Source organism: Cervus elaphus, chromosome 20 (assembly GCF_910594005.1).
Source record: "Cervus elaphus chromosome 20, mCerEla1.1, whole genome shotgun sequence".
Taxonomy (NCBI): domain Eukaryota; kingdom Metazoa; phylum Chordata; class Mammalia; order Artiodactyla; family Cervidae; genus Cervus; species Cervus elaphus.
Window position 1 is genome coordinate 112,689,048 of NC_057834.1, and position 16,555 is coordinate 112,705,602.

Sequence of the window (16,555 nt, forward strand, 5' to 3'; positions counted from 1 at the left end):
GAGCACGGGGGCGTGGTCTGAGGGCGGGGCCTGCAGGCGAGGTGGTGCGTAGGAGCCGGGAGTACAGCTGTGCGCGACCGGATCTCGACGGCTAGGCGTGAGGGGGCGGGGCTGGGGCGGGGCTGGGGGCGGGCACGCAGCGCAGGGTGGGGCGGGGCGGGCGGAGCCTGTGGGGCGTGGTGGAGCGAAGAGCCGGGAATAGGACTTGCTCGCCAGCGAACTCCTTGGAGGCCTGCGGAGAGGGGGGAGGGGCGGGGCTGAGGGCGGGGCTGTAGTGAGATCCCGACTCCCCGCGTTCCGCGAGCTTGGAGCTAACCGGAAGCTGAGGCGAGCAGGGCGGTGCGGCCAGCCCTGGGGGAGGTGGGACCCTGGCTGGACGAGGTCGTAGGAGGGGGATGCTTGTGGGGGAGGGAGCGACCGAGCGTGGCGGGTTATTGTGAGGAGACGCGCGGAGAGGAGGCGGAGGACGGCGGGCGGGTGCTGAGGGACCCGGATGGTGGAAGCCTGACGCAGGTCTGTTCTCTGAGTCCTGGAGACAGTAGTGGCAGCCCACGAACATTTTGGAAGGCAGAAATAATGTTTTGACCCCCCAAAAGGGGAAATCAATTCAGAATCGAAATTAGTAAATCTATCAAGATGTAACCTATCAACTGGAACGTAACCCGTATACTTAAGGGTTATATTTGATGTATTAATAGGATATGGGCTCGTATATTTTATGTAATTGGGGCCGGGCGTCCAAAAGTATGTGTTTGGGGCTCTTGGAGGTCTTGAAATGGCTTTGAACTGGAGGTGAAAGGGTGGCTAAGTGGCACTGGGTTTAGAGGAGGATAGGCATCAGGGAAGTCCAGGGTAAAGGAACTTTAAAAATGCAAAGGATGGCATCCCAGAGTTCACCGCCGTTAATGAACTGAGGCCCTAAGTGAACACAAATGAATTAAGTAAGGCGTCCCAGGATGAGGAGTTAGACTACACCCCGAACCTGCATTTTGGAGTTACAAAGCAGCATGTCTGCCGAGTTGTTTTGGGGGATTCTTTGGGCTTGGTTTGCCTCTTTCTCGTTAACCACAACAAAAAGCTTTATAGTGAACCCAAATCTGCCACTTCTTACTTGTTATTTGAATAATTCCACCAGCAGAGGAGAAAAAGCAAGGATATTGGTGGCTATAGGAGGTATGAAATGAGTTTTGTATTAAAGTTTGCTTCCTTCAGACAACTTAGATTGTAAGAATGTGAGGTTAGAAGAAAACTGAACATTTGGAGATTACACTCTTCCTTATTCATCTACTACGTACACATCAATGCTGGATACATTTCCCTAAAATAAGGCTTTTGTAAAGCAGGTTCTCTCTTCTCTCCTTGCTTTACAAGTCTCCAACCTCCACGTTTCCACCCCAAAGTAGATTACCGCAGGGTTTCCCCACCTCTACACTATTCACATTTTCAGTCAGATAATTACTTGTTTTGGGGGAGTGTCCTGTGCATTGAGGGGTTTTTAGTAGCATCATGAAATGCCCAAATGCTATTAGATGACAGTAGCATCACCCTCTCCCCCCACTATGGGCTTCCCTGGTGGCTTAGATGTAAAGAATCTGTCTGCAATGCAGGAGACCAGGGTTCGATTCCTGGCTAGGGAAGATCTCTGGGAAAAGGGAATAGCTACCGACTCTATTATTCTTGCCTGGAGAAGTCTATGGACAGAGGAGCCTGGCAGAATACAGTCCGTGGAGTTGCAAATAGTTGGACACAACTGAGCAACTAACACAGCCCCCAGTATGACGGCCAGACTGTCTCCAGAAATGGACAAATGTACCCTGGGGGTGGGGGGCGCTAAATCACCCCCAGTCCGATTGTGAACCACTGGACCGCAGGCTAAAGCCCCCATCTTTACCTGGCTTTCAAGTTTCCTTATCTATGTTTCCTAGAATTTGATTCAGTCTGAAAGAACTCCAGTGCAAGTTTCTTTCAAAGATAATCACTTAGTTTTCTTGGACACTTTAAAGGGTGGAAAAGATTAAAAATCTACTTTGTAGGAAAGTTCTTATATCTATATGTCTTCCTTCTTAAAATTCATACTAGAATTGCATTCTAATCCTTTTTCTATTTATGAATATTTGTGGTATTAAAACTTGCAGTCACATTTCTCACTAAATTACCTCTTCTTGAAAACAATATTCTTTCAGCTTTTTCCATATTAACATAGTTTATAGATCATCATGAGCTTTTTGTTCTCCTCTGAACAATATCAAGCCTGACAATGTCCTACTTAAATTGTACTATCTGGAACTGAACACAGTATTCTAGATGTGGATCACACTATTTGCACATAACAGATTATTAGTTTCATGCTTGGCCATCTTCCTGGACTCTGAGCTTAAAGGCAAAAACCAAGTCTTAGTCACGGTCTTTGTCTTAGGTGTACATAGTCGAAGATTACTACATAGTATCTTTGCATTACTAGCACAGTGCCTGGCCCTTAGTTGGTTTTCAAAGATTTTGGTAGAATGTAATAGTTCCTTCGCAACTCTATTAATACAATTTGAAGTAACATTCCTTTGCCTTTGGGGGCAGATACAGTACACTCTTGCCTTATAGTGAGTTTGCAATCAACTGATCCTTTACCTTTTATACGTATAGATGAAAGGTTGGCAAACTTTTTCTCTTAATGGACCAGATAATAAATATTTTAGGTTTTATGAGCCTTATGGTTTGTCACAGCTATTCTGCTCTGTCACTATAGCACAAAAGTATGTGGCCATTTCCAGTAAAACTGTCCATAGACACTGAACTGTGTGCATTTCATATTTCATATAATTTTCATGTGGCACAAAATACTTTGATTTTGAAAAATACTTTAAAATGTTAAAAAGCATTCTTAGCTCATGGACCATACAAAACCAGATGTCAGGGTAGACTTGGCTCTCAGGCAGTAGTTGGCCAATCCCTGATCAAGATCATTCCTGGTGTGACTGACTTTTTAAAGTCTGAGTATAGGCCTTTACTATTCTTTTTAAATATCTTATTCATTGCAGTCTGTCTTTCTACCTTGCTGAGATCTTTTTGTGTGCTAATTGTGTCATCTAGCATATTAGCTGACATCCCAGCTTTGTGTCATCTGCAACATTGATAAACATTTTTTCCATCCTTAATTAATAAAAATGTTGAATGCGATAAGGATAGAGGTCTTCACAATTCATTCTGTTCCATTAATCATTATTCTTTGAGTATAACCATTCTGAGAGATAAATATCTACCTAAAGTACTGCCTATCACCCATTCATGTTTATTCAGCTAATCCACAGGGTATCTTGAGATACCTGGTCTGAAGTTTGTTGAAATGTTCAGAAATATCTCTGATAGGTAGTAACTCTATCAAACAAACAAAAAGAAATATTTAAGTTTGGTATAACTTTTGAGTTGCTTTCCAGTTTTGCTACTTTCTTGTTTAGATTTTCAAAGCCATGCTTTTAATAACAATAAACTTTAATAATTTTAGAATTTTGTTGAAAATTATCATCCAAGTACCTCAATCTTTATTTCCAGGAATTTACCAGGTTTCTTGTCCTCAAACTAAGGGTTAAATGTTCATGCAAGCCAGTTCCCTGGTATCAGTAGTATTAAAAGCTGTTATAAAATTGGCAAGAAAAAAGGAAAAATAAAAAATATACTAGCATATATGCCTTTTTTCTTGACCAATCTTACCACAGTTTTTTAACAGTATCAATACTAGATTTTATCAATAGAATTACAATAGAAAGTGAACTTCATGCCAATAAACAAATAATAGGAAGAAATAGATAATTTTGTCAGAATATAAATTTCAAAATTGACTCAAGAAGGTATCGAAAGCCTGAAAAGAACTGTTGAAATAATAAAAAATCTACACACAAACATTACTAAACTTATAGGATCCAATAACCTAGCAAACAGAAAAATAAGGGAAACTTTCTGACTTCTTTATGTTAAGGGTACAGTCTAAATTCCAAACCCAGACATGAACTAAATAACAACAACAACAAAAATTATAGGCAAATTTCACTTAGAAATATATTTGCAAAATTTCTGAAAATACTAGCAAACTAAATCCAACTATGGATAAAAATACTAATATTATACCTTGGCCATGTAGATAGACTTTATGCTACAAACTGGAGATGCTATAACATTAGAAAATCTTGATTTATCACATTAGCAACATGTACAAACATCTATATGATGACTTTAGTAAATGTTAAAAGAGCATTTGATAAAATTCAATGTTCATTTGTGTTTAAAAGAAAAAATAAAAAGAACAAACTAAAGGAATTTCTATAACCCAATGAACAGAAATCTTCAGTGAGCATCACATTTAATAGTGAAATGTTAGAAATATTCATTGTATGGTAAAGAGTAAGACTTTAAAAAAAATAGTTGTTTTTTTTTTAAGATCCCATTTATGTAATAATGGAAACTATAAGATGTCTAAGAGTGAATCTTATAATAAACGTGAAGATATGTTTGTAGGAAACTATATAGTTTAAGGACTTAAAAGAAGTCTTAATGAAAAGATATTCCAGATCCATGTATTTGAAAACTCATTATCATAAACATATTTCTTCTTTCCAATTTATAGACTTATAATGGAATTGAATCCAGAACAGATTGAATTCAGTCTATAATGGATGTAATCCACATCTCAAAAAATATTTTAATATAATCTAATGAAACTGTTTGTAATAATGTATAAAGGATAGAACCAAAGACCATTTGGTTTTAAATAGGAGAAAATTTCAATAGGGGAATTTACCTGATGAGATACTAAGATTTTATTCTATCTTATACTGTCCTTTTACTTTCTTATTTAGAGTGTGTCTCTTGAAAAGAGTACTTAGTTTTTTTTTTCTTCAGTCTGATAATACAGTATTTGATTTACTAACATTTAATGGAATAATCTGTGTATTTGTATTTAAATCTGTCTTCTAGTAATTTATTTTCAATTTGTCCCATCTTAATTCTTTTTTTCTTTTCTGCCTTTCAAATGTATCATGTATTTTATGGTATTCCAGTTTTTCTTCTCTGTTGACCTCCTTCCTGTAACTCTTTATGTTTTTTAGTGGTTGCATTATCCTAATTCTAGGATTATAGCATGTATCCTCACCATACTACTCTCCTTTGAATTATTAGCATATCACTTCTTGTTCAACATTAGAACTTTACAAAAAGTACAACCTCATTTGTCTTTCTCTTTTGTGTTATTAGTGTATCTCTTACTTTCATCTGTTAAATTTCCACCGGTCCTTGATATTATTTTTTCTTCAGTCAGTAGTCTTATTTTTTTGGCCCCACCACACAGCAGTGCAGGATCTTAATTACCTGACACACAGGGATCAAGCCTGGGCCCTCTTGGGACTTCCCTGGCAGTCCAGTGGGTAAGACTCTGCTTTCAGTGCAGGGCATGGCTTTGACTCCTCGTCAAGGAGCTGAGACCCCACATTCTGGGTAGTACAGCCAAGAGATTTTTTTAAAAACGGAGAAAGAATGTTTGAAAAAAGCACTGCACCCCCTGCAGTGGAAGCATGGAGTCTTAACTACTGGACCACCATGGAAGCCCCCTAGTCAGTAGTCTTTTAGGAATTTTAATAATCTTTGTGTTAGAAGTAAATATATTTACCATCTTTAGTGCTCTTCATTCCTTCCCACAGATCCAGAATTCAACTAGGAATCATCAGGTACTTCATTTAGTATTTTTTGTACTGTGGGTCTGCGTGCTGTGCTGTGTCACTTCAGTTGTGTCCAACTCTTTGCACTGATAACAAATATTTTCAGTTTTTGTCTTTATCTTGCTGTCACTTTTAGAGGATATTTTAACTGAATATAAGATTCTATGTTTTTTCTTTCGGTACGTCAAAGATGTCATTCCATTATCTTTTGGCTTCCACTGGTAATGATGAGAAGTCAATTTTGATTCTTGTTGTTTTCCTGCATATAAGATGTTTCTTGCTTGACTGCTTTTAATTTTTTCTCTTTCTTTAATTTTCAGCAGTCAACTAAGGTGTGCCTTGGTGGGATCTTCTTTGTATTTTATCCAACTTAAGGTTCACTGAACTTCCTGGATCTGTGGGTTTATGTCTTTCATAGATTTTGGATATTTTTGAGCCATATCACATTAAATTATTCGTCTATGTCATCTTTGTTTTCCTCTTCTGGGATTTTAATTACATGTATTGATATTTCAAACTAGTTTGATATTGTTTCACAGGTACATGGTACTCTGTTTTGTTTTCAGTTTCCCCCTACTCTGTTTCATATTGGATTATTTCCATTGACCTATTTTAAAGTTCACTGACCTTTTCTTGTGTTGTGTCTAATATGATGTTAAACCCATCAAGTGAATTCTTTATTTCAGATATGGTATTTTTTCAGTTCTGGAATTTCCATTGTGTTTCTTTTAATAGTTTACATTTCTCTGCTAATTCCCTTACTGTTCACCCATTTTGTGCATCTTATCACTGAATTCGCTAGTCAATTTATAATTCCAGCACCTGGGTCCTCTGTAGATCTGCTTCAAATGACTTTTTTTTTGCTAAGTTTTTGTTTTTTAGAAAAGGTTTTATTTTTTAATTTTTATTGAAGTATAGTTGATTTACAAAATTATTTTTTTTTTTTTTTTTTTTTTTTTTATTTTTTTTTTTTACAAAATTATTTTAATCTCAGGTGGATAGCATAGTGGTTCAGTATTCTTATAGATTATAAGTTATAACGTAACTCCATTAAAAGTTATTAAAAGATAATGGCTATAATTCCTTGTGCTATTCAAGTGATTTTGTGTGTTTGACACTGTGCTTAAGAACAACAGATACTGAAGTAGGTGATTTTTTTCCCAGAGAGAATACAACATTTTCTTTGTCTAATAGCTAGGATAAGAGATCACGTCAGTCCAACTAAGGGTTATACTAGGATTGGATCGAGTTGTAGTTTTATTTTAATAGTTTCAGCTTACCTCTGATTTCACACATTTGAGAGTGAGATCAGTTCCTTCCTTCATCAGAGCTTAATCTAAGTACCCAAGACCGTAGAAACCTTTTTTTGCTCTTTAGCTCACACCCAGTTTCCTGTGAAACTCCACTTAGGGGTTGATTTCCTTGATCTTATTTGGAGTTGAGTTGGGTAGGGACTGGGATACTCAGTTGCACTTCAACTCTGCTACACATAACAACGGGTAAATCTCTAGACACATTATAATGAGTGAAAGAAGCCAAATATAAGTGAGTACCAACTGTATGATTCCATTTACATGAAGTTAAGGCAAAATTTATTGTGTTAGAAATAAGGACCGTGCTACCTTTGGGAAGGAGAAAGGGCTAGTGACCAGGAGAGGGCATCAGAAGGGCCTGTCTCACGTGCTGGTGACACTCCGTTCCTTTGTCTGGGTGGTGGTGAACTGGGTGTGTTTACCTTGTGAAAATCTATTGGACCGTATACTTATGATTTGTGTTCTTTTCTGTATGTAGGTTGTAGTTAAAAAACAAAGGTGTGTATGATGGAGGAGAAGCTCTTGCACACACACAAAAACAACAACAACAAAAAACAAAGTTAAAAATCAAGCTATAGTATAGAAGATATTTGCAATGCTGTAACAAAATATTTGTATCCAGGACATTTTATTTTAAAATTTTCTACAAATCAAAAAGAAAAGGGCAGAAGGAAAAATAGAAATCTAATAGAAAATGAGCAAAAGATAGGAAAAAGCAAATAAGAAGAGGCCTGAGTGGCCCGTGAACATGAAAAAGTATTGAACCTCAGTAATCATGGAAATACAAGTTAAAACCGAACTGAGATACCATTTCACACCAATGAGATTAACCAAAACTGTCTAACAATACCAAGTTGGTGAGAATATGAGGGAGCAGAAACTTTCAAACACTGCAAATGATACTGTATTAGATTTAGGGATCAAATCATCAATTATTGACTTGGAGATATACCAATTCTAAAGTTCTACAATTTTACTTCTACAAAGAAAAATACACTTTATTATAAAGATTTTCTCCCACACGTGCCTATGGATACATGCATAAAGATGTGCATTATAAATTTGTTCATAATAGCAAAGAATTGGGAACAGACCTAGATAACCATCATTAGAGAAATGGAGAAATATTTTACAGCAGTTAAAATGAACAAAGTAGATTTACATCAACATAATAAAATCTTGAAGACATAATATTGAATGAACAAAGCAAGTAACAAGGGATATATACACCATGAAAACATCTAAATTTTAAAAGAACAGTCCATACTGATGTATGCTCACTCTTTTCACCCCAGTACTGTAGTCCACCAGGCTCCTCTGTCCATGGAATTTTCCAGGCAAGAATACTGCAGTGGGTTGCCATCTCCTCCTCCAGGGGATCTTCTTGACCATATATGATAAAAGTATAAAAATAATAGTCAGGGACTTCCTTGGCAATCCAGTGGTTAAGACTCCACACTTCATGGGGAATTAAGATCCTACGTGCCACACAGCATGGCCAATAAATAAAAATATAGTCAGGAAGAATATTTCCCAATTTCAGAATAGCTATTACCACTGGGCAAGGAAAGGAATAAGGACAAAAAAAGTACATATGGCAAAACATTAACATTTATTAAATCTGGGAAGTTGGTATATAGTTATTTAATATATGTAGTATTCACTGTACCCTCTTGTTTATTTGAAATAGTTTTTTTTTTTTTTTTTTTAAGTTAGATACTTGGGCCAGCATATGAAGTGTATTGGAAGCCTTTCTCTCTTTTCCAAACACTATTCATCTTTTTAATTCTTTACAGATAGAGCTTTCACTGTCACTTTGCATCTATATATTGCTTTGTGCCCTATCACCAGCAGATCAAGTAGGAGGGTGAGTTTTGATGTAATCTCCTCTTCTTCCTTCTGTCTTACCCTCAGGGCTCATGGAAGAGCTCAACAATATCTTTTTCAATATGCTTTTTTATCAAACTTCAAATATTACTCTCCAACAGAAATGCCTTCAAGTTCATGAACCAAGTGACTGATTTAGAATTTAATAATAAGTGAAAAGTTGCCTTCTCTCTTATTTCACATTTCTGCTAAAAAATGTGTATTTTTTTTAAAAGGGTATTTTTTAAGATTTAAATAATGTTGCTTACTACTTCAGTTGATAAGTGTATGGATAAATAGTTACAAAGTCTATTTTTATGCTCTGTATTTTTTAAATTTCAGAAATATAACAATACAAATACTTTTTAAAAACTTAACTTACCAAGTCATGTTATTCTAGCTTATTAACTGTTTCCAGATAATTATTGAGGATTTTTAATTTTAGAAGCAGAAAAATTATGTCAATGTCAGGGACTTGTTTTGTGGAGTAGAGTATTGGAAATACTCATATCTTACAGATTATCCCTGGGAGAAGTCAGAAGTTTACTTATGTAAATAAACATGCTAGAGTCCCTCCCATTGGTTGAATAACTTGGTTGGTAAGCTGTGTGCTAGGCAACAGACTTTCTGTCTCTTCCTTTTCTCAGATGAAGTTCAGAGAATAAAAAAGTTGTTTTTGTTACCATTTTGTTACTGTTTTACTTGCAGATTAAACACTTTAAGATGAGAAAAGTTGATCTTTGTTTAAGCTCTGAAGGGACTGAAGTTATTTTAGCTACATCAAGTGATGAAAAACACCCACCTGAAAATATGATTGATGGGTAAGAATTATTCTTTTTTCTTCCTTAAAGTCTTAACATTAGGTCAATGAACCCTATAAGTACTAAGATTACGTATTTTACAACTAGCACTGTTAAGCATAGTTTAATAAATGTTTGGTGAACTAAATTACTTGATTACCCACTTTAGTACCATCCTGGAGCTAGTTCAGTTGTGTATATTTAGGTTTTTATTATTTTCTTTATAATTTCTAAACTGAACTTCTTCTGAAAATAGTTATTTAAAATATGGTCTGTCAAGGCAAAACTTCAAACAACAGCTGCTTCATTTTTTGGAAGTATACATTTTAATATCTGGTTTTATTCCAAATTTTTATTGGTAAATAGGAATGTAAACATTACAACTTCCTACCTCCTGCCTGTTTTCTTTCTAGTCTAAGCAATTTTTGCTGAACTGAATGCTTCACTTCTTGCTATCCACCTGTATTTTTCAGTTCTTAGCTTCTTGATATCATTCCAGTTATCACTCTTCACTGTTCTAGAACTTATTCTAGATAGAGACGCATATCATTCTCAGACTTTTAAGTTCTAAGAAAAAGGTAAATGGTTAATGGAAGAACTCCTTTAAAAACAAAACAAAACGGAGGTGTATAGGACTTCCCTCAAGGTCCAATAGTTATTACTCCTCGCTTCCTTATAGGGGCCAAGAATTTGATCCCTAGATGGGGAACTAAGACCCCACATGTCACACGATGCAGCAAAAAACACAAACTTTTTAATTTTAATTGAAGTGTAATTGATTTACAGTATCATGTAAGTTCAGATGTACAGTGTAGTGATTCACAGTTTTAAAGGTTATATTCATGTATAGTTATTATAAAGTATTGGCTATAATCACCGTGTTACACAATATATCCTTGGAGCTTATTTATTTTATTCATAGTAGTTTGTACGTCTTAGTCCCTACCCTATCTTGCCCTTCCCCATTTCCCTCGCCCCACAAGAGAAAGTTTGTTCTCTTTATCTGTAAGTCTCTTTCTTTTTTGTTATATTCACTAGTTTGTTTTATTTTTTAGATTCCACATGTAAGAGGTTCACAATATTTGTCTTTCTCTGACTTGTTTCACTAAGCAGATAACCTCCAAGTCCATCCAGGAAGAGCTCCTTTTTTAGTAGTTCTGGCTACTTTATTACCCTCTTGAGTTCTCTTTCTTGGTATTTGTACAGTGATCTGAGTTTGACTCATAGAATCATATAATTTTAGAGCTGGAAGAAATTATGCGTTCATCTTATCTAAACCTTTCATTTAGACTTGTGGTAAGAGAGGTCTAGAGAGGTCAGGTACTAGTTCTAACTATTGAAAGCAGAGCCAGTTGTAACATAGATCTTGTGGCTGTTCATGTTCTATTGTGAAGTCCATGTATCTGGATAAAATTCTAGAAAGTGGACCTGTTCTTTAAGCCCAGTTGTTATCTCCTCTCTGACATCTGTCCCTTCCTTCAGGTAGGCTGCTTTACCTTTTTTTTTTTTGCTTTACTTTTTTGTTTGGCTCCAGTAGCATTTGATATTTACCTCTATTACCTTATTTATTCTTTTGTTGTATAATTATTTTTAATGTACCACTCCTCTCTCAACCTTAAGTTTCTAGAAATCATGACACTAAGACTTATTCATCTTTGATTCCACAGTGTCTTAAGATATTTGTCGAGTAGCTTGTGAATTCGGAGAAAGCAGTGGCACCCCACTCCAATACTCTTGCCTGGAAAATCCCATGGAAGCAGGAGTATGGTGGGCTAATAAGAGTTCATGGGGTCAGTAAGAGTCAGACACTACTGAGCGACTTCACTTTCACGCATTGGAGAAGGAAATGGCAACCCACTACAGGGTTCTTGCCTGGAGAATCCCAGGGACGGGGGAGCCTGGTGGGCTGCCATCCATGGGGTCACACAGAGTTGGACACAACTGAAGCAACTTAGCAGCAGCAGAAGCTTGTGAATTAGATCATCAAAGATTAGTCATACATACAGTCACACATACTTATGTATATGCATCTGTTAATGTACGTTTGCATAGAGCGTTATAGTTTCATAGATGTTACACTATTTGACCCTTACAGTAAGCTTGGGGAATAAGAGGCAAAAAAAAAAATCTTTTTTTCAACCTCATTATAAAGACAACAAAAAAGATGACTAGAGGTAAAATGATTTTCTCAAAATCACACAGATAAGCAAGTGGCAGAATCAAAACTAACACTCATGTCTTCTAACTCCCAATTTCTCAGACTTAAGGTTTGAATAAAAAACTTAATATATATGCCTCTTAATCCTTAATTTTTTACTTCCTGAAATTCAGGTAATAGTTATTTAACACAACTCTGCCTTAGAAAAGAGATATAAATGTGGAAACTACTATGAGGGTCATAGACCTATAGAAATTTACCTTAAGTTGTTTGCCAGAAATGGTGATCTTTCTGAAAATACTTCTTGTCTTTGACTGGAATAAATCACATTTCCAAGGTAATATTAATTTACCTTATACTTTTTTGTGACCTTTCTTTCTCAGGAGTTTGTCTGTAGATCATTTAGATTGGCTATTACTCATAATGAATAATACATAGTATAGCTTTATCAGTCCATGCTAATGAATAAGTATGTAATATTTTTTAGATTAGACAAAACTCCATAGCATAGCAGAGTTTTGCCGAAAGAACGCACTGGTCATAGCAAGCATGGTGTTCCAACAACACAAGAGTTGATTCTACGTATGGACATCACCAGATGGTCAGATTGATTCTATTCTTTACAGCCGAAGATGGAGAAGCTCTATACAGTCAGCAAAAACAAGACCGGGAGCTGACTGTGGCTCAGATCATGAACTCCTCATTGACAAATTCAGACTTAAATTGACAAAAGTAGGGAAAACCACTAGACCATTCAGATATGACCTAAATCAAATCCCTTAACAATTATACAGTGGAAGTGACAGATTCAAGGGATTAGATCTGATACAGTGCCTGAAGAACTGTAGACAGAGGTTCATGACATTGTACCCGAGGCAGTGATCAAGACCATCCCCAAGAAAAAGAAATGCAAAAAGGCAAAATGGTTGTCTGAGGAGACCTTACAAATAACTGAGAAGAGAAGCTAAAGGCAAAGAGAAAAGGAAAGATAAACCCATCTAAATGCAGAGTGCCAAAGAATAGCAAAGAGATAAAAAATCCTTCCTCGGTGATCAATGCAAAGAAATAGAGGAAAACAACAGAATGGGAAAGACTAGAGATATCTTCAAGAAAATTTGAGATACCAAGGGAACATTTCATGCAAAGATGGGTACAGTAAAGGACAGAAATGGTATGGACCTAACAGAAGCACAAGATATTAAGAAGAGGTGGCAAGAATACACAGAAGAACTATACAAAAAAGATCTTCACAACCCAGATAACCACGATGGTGTGATCACTCACCTAGAGCCAGACATCCTGGAGTCTGAAGTCAAGTGGGTCTTAGGAAGCATCACTACTAACAAAGCTAGTAGAGGTGATGGAAATCCAATTGAGCTATTTCAAATCCTAAAAGATAATGCTGTTAAAGTGCTGCACTCAGTATGCCAGGAACTTTGAAAAACTCAGCAGTGGCACAGGGATGGAACAGGTCAGTTTTCATTCCAATCCCAAAGAAAGGCAATGCCAAAGAATGTTCAAACTACCGCACCATTGCACTCATCTGACACGCTAGCAAAGTAATGCTCAAAATTCTCCAAGCCAGGCTTCAACAGTACGTGGACCAAGAACTTCCAAATGTTCAAACTGCAGTTAGAAAAGGCAGAGGAACCAGAGATCAAATTGCCAACATCCGTTGGATCATCGAAAAAGCAAGAGAGTTCCAGAAAAACATCTGCTTTATTGACTACACCAAGGCCTTTTACTGAGTGGATCACAACAAACTGTGGAAAATTCTTCAAGAGATGGGAATACCAGACCACCTTACCTGCCTCCTGAGAAGTCTGTTTGCAGATTAAGAAGAAACAGTTAGAACTGGACATGGAACAACAGACTGGTTCCAAACTGGGAAAGGAGCACATCAAGGCTATATATTGTCACCCTGCTTATTTAACTTATATGCAGAGTACATCATGCGAAATGCCAGGCTGCATGAAGCACAAAATAGAAACAAGATTGCCAGGAGAAATATCAAAAATCTTAGATATGCAGATGACACCATCCTTATGGCAGAAAGAGAAGAACTAAAGAGCCTCTTGGTGAAAGTGAAAGAGGAGAGTGAAAAAGCTGGCTTAAAACTCAACATTCAAAAAACTAAGATCATGGCATCCAGTCCCACGACTTCATGGCAAATAGATGGGGAAACAGTGGTAACAATGACAGATTTTCTTTTCCTGGGCTCCAGAATCACTGCAGATGGTGACTGCAGCTGTAAAATTAAAAGACACTTGCTCCTTGGAAGAAAAGCTATGACAAACCTAGACAGCATATTAAAAAGCAGAGACATTACTTTGCTGACAAAGGTCTGTCTAGTCAAAGCTATGGTTTTTCCAGTAGTTATATATGGATGTGAGAGTGGGACCATAAAGAAAGCTGAGCGTGGAAGAATTGATGCTTTTGAACTGTTGAATATTCATTGGAAGGACTGATGTTGAGGCTGAATATTCATTGGAAGGACTGATGTTGAAGCTGAAACTCCAATACTTTGGCCACCTGATGCGAAGAGCTGACTCATTTGAAAAGACCCTGATGCTGGGAATGACTGAGGGCAGGAGGAGAAGGGGGCGACAGAGGATGAGATGGTTGGATGGCGTCACCAACCCGATGGACATGAGTTTGAGCAAGCTGCAGGACTTGGTGAGGGACAGGGAAGCCTAGCATGCAGCCGTTCATGGGGTCACAGTCTGACATGACTGAGCAGCTGAACTAAACTGATAGAAAACTATATGGAATAAAGTAGTTACTAACCTGATATATGAACAGAGCATATCAGAGACTTAATTCATATCCATTTCCAACAAATCCAGATAGACTTTATATGGTAGATAGTAAAATTTATTATCTGCTCATAAGTTGATTTATCTAAATGGAAGTAACCATAGAGTTATTTGGAGAAAACAATACTATAAATTTGCCCCTAAAGGACAGTGTCCCCAATTCTTAATTTCCCCAGAAATAGTTTTTAAAAGTGATTATATTTCTACTTCCTCGTGACTCTATATTTGACCCTTGGTATTTAACATGTCAACGAAAAGGAGAAAAATTCTACACAAGAAACGAATGAGTTCTGAAAAAGTAGGAGAGAGAATTGGTTCCTTTGGCATAATGTAGAAGAATGGTGGATTTGCAGTTAAAATTCCTGAGTAAGTGAACTGTGTGTGTTACTTTGGACTAAGAATATATGTTATTCTTTAAGCCTCAGTTTCCTGGTGTGAAAAATGGGGCTAATAACACTTTCCCTGACTGAGAATTGTGGAAAAAATTTCATGACTTTTTTCTTATTATCACGTAGAGATAATATATGTTGAACAGTCAGCAGCCATAAGGCCTTATTTTAAAGGAAATTACTATTTTAAAGATGTCATTATACTTAATGGCAATTCAGTTATATGTTATTTTAAAAACCAAGTGCATCTCTGTATATCTTTGGTATTATTATATTGATCATGTTCATTAAAGGCACCCAAGAGAAAGCACAGGGCAAGTAAAAATTATTTAATTTATTTAAATGAATAAAATTTTAACCATTTAAATGTAAATAAAAATAAATCATAAAATATTAAACATAGTATAAAAATCAAGAATTGTGAGTTAGGAGACACTGATTCTATTCTTTTCTTTTTTGTAATAGCTTTATTGATGTATTATTCTCATACCATAAAATTCACCCATTTAGGATATACAATTCAACAGCTTCCAACATATTCAGAATTATGCAGCCATCTGCACAATCCATTTTAGAACATTTCAGCATCCCAAAAGAAAACCTCATACCCCTTCACAACCACCCCCTCTCCCTACCAGCCCTAGACAACCACTAGTCTAACTTTTGTCCCTATGCTGCTCCTGCTGCTGAGTCGCTTAAGTCATGTCTGACTCTGTGCGACCCCATAGACGGCAGCCCACCAGGCTCCCCCGTCCCTGGGATTCTCCAGGCAAGAACACTGGAGTGGCTTGCCATGTCCTTCTCCATTTGTCCCTATAGACTTGCTTATACAGACATTTCATGTCAATGGAATAATTCATATATGGTCTTTGGATTCACAGTCAAGGTGTTGGAGATTTTAACACCTTTCAGGAATGAAAGAGCAACTAGACAAAAAAATTAGTAAAAATTAGATGATCCACATAACATTATTGGTTACCTTAACTTTTGCATTTATAGAACATTACAATCATCAATGATACATGTATATTGAACTTTCACTGAAATGAACTGGGCCATTAAATAAATCTTGATAAATTTCAAAAGACCGAAATCTTAAAGAATATGTTCTCCCCCAAAATGGTAGTTATGTGAGGTGATGTATGTGTTAACTAACTTTATTGGGTAATCATTTTGCAGTATATGTGTTATATCAAATCATAGTGTTTGTTTGGGCTTCCCTTGTGGTTCAACTGGTAAAGAATCCACCTGCAATGCAGGAGACCTGGGTTCGATCCCAGGTCTGGGAAGATCCCCTGAAGAAGGGATAGGCTACCCACTTCAGTATTCTGGCCTAGAGGATTCCATGGACTGTGTAGTCCATGGGGTTGCAAAGAGTCAGACATGACTGAGCGGCTTTCACACAGTGTTTGTACACCTTAAAGTTACATAATGTTACATGTCAATTATATCTCAGTTAAGCTGGGAAGGAAAAGAATATGTTCTCTGACCGTTATGTAATTAAATTAGAAATA

The 16,555-nt window shown here is 36.7% G+C and overlaps 1 protein-coding gene across 13 annotated transcripts in view; it reads left to right on the plus strand.

Annotated features, from left to right (window-relative positions):
* HSPB11 (heat shock protein family B (small) member 11) overlaps nucleotides 1-16,555 on the plus strand; it is a 31,482-nt gene that overhangs the window by 133 nt on the left and 14,794 nt on the right. The window contains exons 1-3 of one of the 13 annotated variants that reach the window (XM_043876862.1): nucleotides 243-360; nucleotides 8,809-8,879; nucleotides 9,587-9,699. In XM_043876862.1, coding sequence (XP_043732797.1) covers nucleotides 9,602-9,699 — 98 coding nt within the window. In that variant the 5' untranslated portion in view covers nucleotides 243-360; nucleotides 8,809-8,879; nucleotides 9,587-9,601. The other 12 variants (XM_043876865.1, XM_043876861.1, XM_043876863.1 and 9 more) reach the window with 12 other exon arrangements.